General features: G+C 49.6%; 1 protein-coding gene across 1 annotated transcript; it reads right to left on the reverse strand.

The window, feature by feature from the left end:
- Positions 1 to 5,855: 5,855 nt before the first annotated feature.
- LOC122919652 (lipocalin) lies at positions 5,856 to 9,970 on the reverse strand. Its single transcript, XM_044268804.1, has 7 exons — positions 9,764 to 9,970; positions 8,338 to 8,477; positions 8,092 to 8,168; positions 7,675 to 7,788; positions 7,494 to 7,595; positions 6,144 to 6,169; positions 5,856 to 5,971 (listed from the first exon to the last, which is right to left on the reverse strand). Exons 1-6 carry the CDS (start codon positions 9,857 to 9,859, stop codon positions 6,147 to 6,149), a joined length of 552 nt encoding a protein of 183 aa, XP_044124739.1. The 5' UTR covers positions 9,860 to 9,970; the 3' UTR covers positions 5,856 to 5,971; positions 6,144 to 6,146.
- Between the last annotated feature and the right edge of the window lie 257 nt (positions 9,971 to 10,227).

The following is a 10,227-nucleotide window of genomic DNA, read 5'->3' on the forward strand; positions in this document are numbered from 1 at the left end:
AAAGCCATTGTTGGAGGTAAGTGCATTATGTAAGGGGCGACCTGAAGCCTTCACTTGTGCTAATGAGGGATCAGTTTCCACTAAAGGAGCAGCAGCTGCCAAAAACTCGAGATTAATCCATGATATGTTATGTTGATCTGTATTCTTCTGCGAGCCTCAGAGCTGTGTGCGTTTTGCTAGGTTCTGTGTTTTAACCTACTTTTTAGCCCCAATAATAAAGAATATAAGTGACAGTCCTGCATTGAACGCCGTTTCCTAGACACATGCTAGGTTTAGGGGGTACTATAGTGGGGGTTTACAGAGCTCACAAGAAACTGCCCCGCTGCGGATGCACGTCCTCATTTCATAGGGGGAATCTAGGCCTCTGAGATAGTATCACCGACATCCATCATATGAAGCCTGGTTGGATATGGTTTATTTACTACTTTATCGTATTTCCAGGCTCCTCCTCATTACTGAGCCTTCTTTCCTCGGCCTTCGTACCACATGTGGCATTTGATAAGCAGAGCTGCTGTTTAAAGCATGGTGGAGGGACAAAGCAGACAAAGCAGTGGTAGATGGAGATGAGGGAGGAGATGTATGGAGGTGCAGCACTGTGGAGAGCACGAGTAGGGTGGTAGATGGAGATGAGGGAGGAGATGTATGAAGGTGCAGCACTGTGGAGAGCACGAGTAGGGTGGTAGACGGAGATGAGGGAGGAGATGTATGGAGGTGCAGCACTGTGGAGAGCACGAGTAGGGTGGTAGACGGAGATGAGGGAGGAGATGTATGGAGGTGCAGCACTGTGGAGAGCACGAGTAGGGTGGTAGATGGAGATGAGGGAGGAGATGTATGGAGGTGCAGCACTGTGGAGAGCACGAGTAGGGTGGTAGATGGAGATGAGGGAGGGGATGTATGGAGGTGCAGCACTGTGGAGAGCAGGAGTAGGGTGGTAGATGGAAATGAGGGAGGAGATGTATGGAGGTGCAGCACTGCGGAGAGCATGAGTAGGGTGGTAGATGGAGATGAGGGAGGAGATGTATGGAGGTGCAGCACTGCGGAGAGCACGAGTAGGGTGGTAGATGGAGATGAGGGAGGAGATGTATGGAGGTGCAGCACTGCGGAGAGCACGAGTAGGGTGGTAGATGGAGATGAGGGAGGAGATGTATGGAGGTGCAGCACTGTGGAGAGCACGAGTAGGGTGGTAGATGGAGATGAGGGAGGAGATGTATGGAGGTGCAGCACTGTGGAGAGCACGAGTAGGGTGGTAGATGGAGATGAGGGAGGAGATGTATGGAGGTGCAGCACTGTGGAGAGCACGAGTAGGGTGGTAGATGGAAATGAGGGAGGAGATGTATGGAGGTGCAGCACTGTGGAGAGCAGGAGTAGGGTGGTAGATGGAGATGAGGGAGGAGATTATGGAGGTGCAGCACTGTGGAGAGCAGGAGTAGGGTGGTAGATGGAGATGTATGGAGGTGCAGCACTGTGGAGAGCACGAGTAGGATGGTAGATGGAGATGAGGGAGGAGATGTATGGAGGTGCAGCACTGTGGAGAGCAGGAGTAGGGTAGTAGATGTAGATGAGGGAGGAGATGTATGGAGGTGCGGCACTGTGGAGAGCACAAGTAGGGTGGTAGATGGAGATGAGGGAGGAGATGTATGGAGGTGCAGCACTGTGGAGATCTCGAGTAGGGTGGTAGATGGAGATGAGGGAGGAGATGTATGGAGGTGCAGCACTGTGGGAGAGCACGAGTAGGGTGGTAGATGGAGATGAGGGAGGAGATGTATGGAGGTGCAGCACTGTGGAGAGCACGAGTAGGTGGTAAATGGAGATGAGGGAGGAGATGTATGGAGGTGCAGCACTGTGGAGAGCAGGAGTAGGGTGGTAGATGGAGATGAGGGAGGAGATGTATGGAGGTGCAGCACTGTGGAGATCTCGAGTAGGGTGGTAGATGGAGATGAGGGAGGAGATGTATGGAGGTGCAGCACTGTAGAGAGCAGGAGTAGGGTGGTAGATGGAGATGAGGGAGGAGATGTATGGAGGTGCAGCACTGTGGAGAGCAGGAGTAGGGTGGTAGATGGAGATAAGGGAGGAGATGTATGGAGGTGCAGCACTGTGGAGATCTCGAGTAGGGTGGTAGATGGAGATGAGGGAGGAGATTTATGGAGGTGCAGCTCTGTGGAGAGCAGGAGTAGGGTGGTAGATGGAGATGAGGGAGGAGATGTATGGAGGTGAAGCACTGTGGAGAGCACTAGTAGGGTGGTAGATGGAGATGAGGGAGGAGATGTATGGAGGTGCAGCACTGTGGAGAGCAGGAGTAGGGTGGTAGATGGAGATGAGGGAGGAGATGTATGGAGGTGCGGCACTGTGGAGAGCAGGAGTAGGGTGGTAGATGGAGATAAGGGAGGAGATGTATGGAGGTGCAGCACTGTGGAGAGCAGGAGTAGGGTGGTAGATGGAGATGAGGGAGGAGATGTATGAAGGTGCAGCACTGTGGAGAGCACGAGTAGGGTGGTAGATGGAGATGAGGGAGGAGATGTATGGAGGTGCGGCACTGTGGAGAGCACGAGTAGGTTGGTAGATGGAGATGAGGGAGGAGATGTATGGAGGTGCAACACTGTCGAGAGATTTGTGGGTGAGAAGTTTGAACTGTATTCTGTGGTGGACGGGCAACCAGGGAAGTGACTGGCACAGACTAGTAGCATCAGTATAGCGGTTGGATGGATAGATGAGGCTGGCTGCAGCATTTAGGACAGACTGAAGAGGGGAGGGTTTAGCGAGAGGGAGACCGATTAGTAATGCGTTGCAGCAGTCAAGACGAGAATGAATCAAGGCAACAACCAGAGTTTTTGCCGTTTCCCCCGTAAGAAAAGTGCGGATTCTGGCGATATTCTTGAGGTGCAGATGACAAGAGCGTGTAAGTGATTGAATATGGAGAATAAAGGAATGATCAGAGTCAAATGTAGCCCCAAGACAGCGGGCATGTTGCACAGGATTATGAATTTTAAAAGTCTCACTTCCTTCTGGGATTCGCGTCCCCACCTATCCCTTGGTTGAACTTGACGGACGTTTGTCTTTTTTCAACCGTATTAACTATGTAACTAATAGTGCTGCAGACCGAAATTTAAATATCAAGTTTAGGTGAGTTAGGAGATGGGGGAAAGACAAGAAGCTCAGTTTTTGAGAGGTTCAGTTTTAGATACAGAGAGGACATGATGTTAGAGTAATAGTAAAGTCGCATCAATCGTAATTCTTTCCCAGATCCTCATTAGTAATAGTGCAACCAATATGAATAATGCTCCCTAAGACTGCCCTCCATATTGCGCTCACTCATAATAATGCCCCCCAAAGTACCTCCAGTATAATGCTCCTTTACTGCTCTCAGTAGTAATAATGCCCCCACAGTTCCCCCAGTAGTCATAAAGCCCCTCTGTAAGACATCCCTATAGAGTCCTGAGTAGTAATGAGGCCCCTGTAAAGGGTCCCCATCAGTTATAATGCCCCCAATAGTGCTACCGGTAGTTAAAATACCCCCTAAAGGGCTTCCAGTAGGTATAATTCCCTTTGAAATGTCCCCAGTAGTCATAATATGCCCCCACTAGTTATTTGCCTCCTGTATTGCCCCCAGTAGTTATAATGTTCCTCTGTAGTATCCCAGTAGTTATAATGCCCCCTGTAGTGCCTAGTAGTTATAATGCCCCTAGTAGTGCCTAGTAGTTATAATGCCCCCAGTAGTGCCTCTAGTGGTTATAATGCCACCAGTAATGCCTCTAGTAGTTATAATGTCCCCAGTAGTGCCTCCAGTAGTTATAATGCCCCAGTAGTGCCTCCACTAGTTATAATACTCCCTGTAGTGCCTTCAGTAGTTATTATGCCGTCTGTAGTGCCCCCAGTATTTATAATGTCCCCTGTAGTGCCTCCAGTAGTTATAATACCCCCTGTAGTGCCTTTAGTAGTTATTATGCCGTCTGTAGTGCCCCCAGTATTTATCATGTCCCCTGTAGTGCCTCCAGTAGTTATAATACCCCCTGTAGTGCCTCCAGTAGTTATAATACCCCCTGTAGTGCCTTCAGTAGTTATTATGCCGTCTGTAGTGCCCCCAGTATTTATAATGTCCCCTGTAGTGCCTCCAGTAGTTATAATGCCCCAGTAGTTATAATGCCATCTGTAGTGCCCCCAGTATTTATAATGCCCCCTGTAGTGCCTTTAGTAGTTATAATTCGGTCTGTAGTGCCCCCAGTATTTATAATGTCCTCTGTAGTGCCTCCAGTAGTTATAATGCCCAGTATTTATAATGCCCCTAGTAGTGCTTCAGTAGTTATAATGCTTTGTACCACCAGTAGTTATAATACCCCCTGTAGTGCCTCCTGTAGTGCGTCCAGTAGTTACAATGCCCCCAGTAGTTATAATGCTGCCTGTAGTGCCCTCAGTAGTTATAATGCTGCCTGTAGTGCCCTCAGTAGTTATAATGCTGCCTGTAGTGCCCTCAGTGCCCTCAGTAGTTATATTGCTGTCTGTAGTGCCCTCAGTAGTTATAATGCTGCCTGTAGTGCCCTCAGTAGTTATAATGCCCTCTGTAGTGCCCCCAGTAGTTATAATGCGATCTTGTAGCGCTTAGTATTTATAGTGCTCTCAATAGTAATGAGAAAGAAATAGTGGCCATAAGCCTATGAGGATGAACGGCAGGGACGGGAGCCATCGACCCCTGTTCCCTACTGCAGTATTCAAATGTGGGGTCCAGGAACAATGATGGTCATTATGGGTGGCCATGGGCCCCTTAGGAGTCTCGGGCCCGGGCGGCCGCCCAAAACACCCTATGATAATCCACCTTTGGAAACAGATGATACAGGAGGTAGATCCCAGACTCCATTGCTGTCTCTGGTATTAGCTTGATAATTGGGTCTAATTTCTTAATATTTTCAATATTTTTAGAGTTCAGGGAGATTATTTTGGCGCCTGGGAACATGGATAATAAACTGTAGGATGGTACCCGGAGTTCCTGTTGCGGTGCGGTATTATGGCTGGCGCCAGTGTGCCGCCTGTGGTCTCCTCTAATCCTAAAGCTGCTGCTCTGCAGATAAGAGGAGGACAATGGGGGCGCCTGCGACCAGTGAATGGAACAGGCCATAGGGTTGTGATAGGGTCACGTCCTCAAGGCTCCAGTGCAGATTGTATTACAACCTCCCCATTAAATCCAGTTCACATTATCCTTCTTATCAGGTTCTGATTCTTCCAGCCTCTTATCTGAGGAGGTAGAACAACTTGGCAGCTTCCCCCTGCTCTTAGTGATAACACCTGATACCCCTGGGGTTACAAGGAGGCTGCCTCAGGTCACGGGTCAGCCTTATAACATACTGGATGATGGGTCCGTATTGAAATAATGCATGTAAGACGAAGTCTGCTGAGCAGCACAGAGTACTTCAGGAGAAGGACATGCTGATCATGTGGAGATCCATGTCCTGTCCACTCATGCGGATTGGCCATAGACCTTACAGGGAAATTTCCCGGTGGGCCGATGCCCAGGGGGGCGCCTGGGCCCCTCTCACAGCCAGCCGGCCAGTGAAAGTTTTTGGGGATGTATTTTGTGATGGACTGTGGTATTTGTATAATGTGCCGCAATATGGTATTGCTGACCTTGCCTTGCATCAATTTGGACATGACTACAAAACGGGGCCACTTTTAGTACTTTTTCCAGGGCCAGTCCGCCCCTGGGTCTGCTGCTTTCCATTACTGACTTTGCAATCTTCGGGACAGACTGATTTCTGAAGGCAGCAGGTACAGACGTCGTTCTCACGCCCCCAGCGCTGCACTGGTAAGAGGTGGACATCATGTGTGCCCCGCGCGCCGGCGTCATAATGTACAAGAGGAGGCGGCTGTGGGGAATCATGCAGTTTATTGTGTGCAGACATGTACAGACATTACAGTAGCGTGCTAACTCCAGCTATATCATAGACGCCATCTAGTGGAGACATGAAGGTACTGACTCTTCTCTCTGGGAGGAAAAAAGAGAATTGTACAAGAATTAGAAAACCGCCATCTGCGTGATCAATGTCCAGAGTCGGGGATCCTGCATATTCATAATTTCCCATCTAACTGCCCGTGTAGACTGCGCTATACTGGGGTCTTATAGTCTCCATTCATCAGATGGGGTCTGCGGTACTCACCTCTTACACTTCTGACATGCAGCTATCTGTGAGGAGAAAACAGAAGACAGATCAGGTCGGGGTGTAATATATAAGAGCAGGCCGCGGCGGGGAATCGTATAGAGGGCGAGCTGTCATTGGGGTGATATATTGGTTATCATGGGGCCATACTGGCTGTGAAGGAGCATTGAAACTTTTGTGGGGATATAAGGGTTGTCATGGGGGCACTACCACTGCCATGAGGACATAGTAGTTGTCATGGGTGCATGCAGTACCAATAGTAATATGGAGGCAAAGTAGTTGTCATGGGGGCAAACTACTTGTAAAAGTGACGATGAATTCGCTATGGGGATATGGTAGTTGTCATGGGGGCATGCTACTTGTAAAAGGACAGCAAAATGACTACAGAGGCATATTGAAGACATTTGCTGTGAATGACATTGAACTATGGGACGAGCTGTTATTGAGACATAGTGGTTGTCATAGGGGCACAACTGTCTTTAGGTAAATACAAAGTGATTGTCATGGGCGCACACACTGTAGCTGCTCTAAGGACATAGTTGTTGTCATGGGGGCCCTGAAATTAGCTGCTTCACAGTCCAAACCATAATGTCCAAAAAGTACCACAGCTGCTTTTTGGACATTATGGTTGTCAAAAGGGCCAGAGTTGTACCATAACTATTATGGGAACCTAGTGGTTGTCATGGGGGCACACTGGCTGTGAAGATGCACTGTTGCTGCTGTAGGGACATAGTAGTTGTCATGGGGGAACACTGTCTGTGGAGACGCACTGTTGCTGCTGTGGGGACATAGTGGTTGTCATAGGGGCAGACTGGCTGTTAAGGCTGCTGTGGGGACATAGTAGTTGTCATGGGGGCACACTGTCTGTGAAGACACACTGGCACTGCTATGGGCCCATAGTAGTTTTTTTAATTGGGAGCGCACTGGCTTTGAAACCGCACAGTCGCTGATATGGGCACATAGTTGTTGTCATGGGGGCACACTGGCTGTGAAGGCGCGCTGGCCATGAAGTTGCACCATAGCCGCTTTTTGGACATTGTGGTTGTCATAAGGGGCGCACTGGCACACCATAACTGTTATGGGAACATAGTTGTTGTCATGGGGGCACACTGGCTGTGGAGATGCACTGTAGCTGTTGTGGGCTCATAGTGCATGGGGCACTGGCTTAGGAGAGGCTTCTGTGGGCATATAATGGTTGTCATGGGGCTCTTCTTCTAAGGACATACATAAGGCTTGTCATGGGGACACTGCAGCTATTACTCAGCCTGTCACTGCCGTGCCTGTGATGAGTGGTCACGTCGTGTGCCCTGCGCAGGCGCCCGTGTACTGCCCCTCTCTGTCCTATATTACCAGTCTGAGGCAGAATGAGGATGTTGTCGTCGGTCAGTCCTTGTTCCTTAGCGAATTTCTGGAATTTCTCCAGGAGGTCGGGTCTCAGGGTCTTGCTTCTTCCTGTAAGACAGGGTGAGAGGCGTTCACATGGCGGGACGACCGGACAGACGAGTGCGGCGATCTCGGGGGGGGCACTTACCAAACAGAGACACAATGGTGTTGACCTCGTTGCCTTTGGTCTTGATGGTGTGCATCAGGGTGTATTCATCGTAGTTGGACTCCACCACGCGGATCACGTGGTTGCTGCCGTAGCCTTGGAGGAGGAAGCAGTTTGAGCCCTCATTATTTCTATGGCTAACTGTCCATGGCCCTTTTTAGATATTACATTTTAACCTGTAGTTATTTCTGGAGATAAGCGGCGCCCTGTGTGTCCTGCAGCCGCTTGTCTCCCCTGTCGGGGAATCAAGGCTATTCCTATGAGAGGAAAGTATAACGGGGCTGAAATTAGGAGATCAGATGATTTGGAGGGAAACGTTCCCCTTTATTCCCGGTGACAGTATGGTTTCTACATTGCAGCAGCTCGTGGCTCGTCCCCCTGCAACGTGGCGTGACTTACGTGGACTCTTGGACAGGAAGCGGCCGGGCTCTTCCGTCTTGATGTAGGTCATGCTCTTCTTTTCACATTGGTCCTGCCTGGAATATTTCATTAATAAGGGTTAATCTGACAACCCCAGTTACAACCATAATGTCGGCCATATGGAATGTCATCCAGCTTTCCCGGGGACAGATAGAAATAAGAAACGGATGATTCAGTGACCGTAAGCCCACCACCCGCTCCCCCCAGCCCTAAGCTGCGCCTCACTTGGGAAAGGTGGCGACGACGTCGAGGTTCCCATCAGCAGTGGGGGTGATGACGGTCGTGCACATCTTAAGCTGTTGCTTCTTGGACTGGAACCAGTTGGAGTTGGAGGCCAGGCCTATGCCGAACCACGTCCCTAGAATCTGAGCAAGGAGGGGCGTTAGTTACATGCAGAAACCTAATGCTAGGGAAAAATGGTGGCGTTACCCCCGGCAACCGGTCAGTGTTGTCTGTTTAAAAAATGTATCCTTGCATGGTTGCCGCGGGCAACATCACTCATATCATTCCATTAGTTATGTATATTGTACTAGGAAAAGTTCGGCAACTTTCTTTTTTCTAGACTTTGTGTCTTAACATTTTCAAGATCTCTACTTGCTGTCAGCAAATGGGAAGAATTCTTATTTTCATCCTATTCCCGAAACCAACATTTATAACCAGGATAGGTCATAAATGTCTGATCACTGGGGGCTCACACCGATCACACGATCGTGTAGGGCCCCCTTTCCTCCTTGATGCACCCCTTTCTGGCAGTGGCCGCGGAGCTTGCACCTAAGCACATTTTTCTTCGGCAGTCCAGTAGCCAACCAGTAAAGCACCTGCCCGGCCACCCTCCATTCAAACTTCTCCTCGCTACTGGGGGGGGGGGGGGGGGGGAGGGACGTGAAAAGGAAAGGGGGACATGAAACCCCCGTTCTTCTGATCGGTGGGATTCCAAAATCTGTCCCACCAGCGATCAGACATTTTCACCCACCCTGTGGATAGGTGATAAATGTTGATTCTGGACATATCCCTTTAAGACTTCTAAGGGGTTTGCTACAATTGTATCCAGGCTAGATATAAGTAATATACACATTTAGGACTCCAGGCTGATACATTGTAACAAAGTCTGATGTCTAGACCTGGTACAACCAGTGTCGGACTGGGGTACCTAGGGACCACCAGTAAAATTTATTTTGGGGGCCCACCGTACGGATACATTTAAATATAATAAATAATCTAACAAGTTTTTTATCTGAACATAGGCTGGTGGAGGGGCTGTACATTGAATATATGTATGTAGTGTACTAAATCTAAAGTGTCATGTGCCACTTGTGCAGGGGGTGGGAGACGAGGGGCCCACCTTGCTCAGGGGCCCACCGGGGGATTCCCCTGTACCCCTGGGTACAACTGTAACAAACCTTCAGCTGTGGAAACTATTAGGTCTACAAAGTGTAAACAAGAACATCCCTATGCACTGACAGTAAGCAGAGATCTTGAACACGGTAAGGAATTGAAGCACATGGTTTATCAGAAAAGTGCTGATATTCCGATTAGGTTTCCCTGCAGTCCTATGTAAATCCTACATTGCCATTGAGCCGTGCATGTATGTAAACTGGCTAGATATAGCAGTACTGAAGTAGCCCTTGTGCGGTAAGAGATTGGGACTCACCTTGTTCTCCTGGAAGTCCGGCTGTATGGGCACATCCCCGTAGACACACAGGGCGGACAGGGCGACGAGGGCGAAGCTGAGCACAAGTCCCTTCATGGTCCTAGGTGGTCTTCTTGCGTCTCCTTGTATTGGTGCTTATGCTGGACCCTCCGCGCTTATATACAGGTTCACCGGACAATCCCACAGCTGGGTGCTGGCCCGGGGGCTGGGGCTGGCAAGTCTTAACATCACCCCCCACGTGCCCCCTGCAGAGAATGTTATGGAATGTGCCCAGTGGGTAGGGGCGGGGGTGTGCAGGGGCAGAAAGGTGTCATCAGTTTTTCTGCCTATTCCAGCTGCGCAGCACATTGGCTTCATTAGGCCGAATAACAAAGACCCTGCAGGGGCCAAAATCCTGATCTGTGTAAGTGCTGCATATGGGGTTATGTGCTGCATGTGCCTGGGCCGTGCGACACACAAAAAGC

Source organism: Bufo gargarizans, chromosome 9 (genome assembly GCF_014858855.1).
Source record: "Bufo gargarizans isolate SCDJY-AF-19 chromosome 9, ASM1485885v1, whole genome shotgun sequence".
Classification (NCBI taxonomy): Eukaryota; Metazoa; Chordata; class Amphibia; order Anura; family Bufonidae; genus Bufo; species Bufo gargarizans.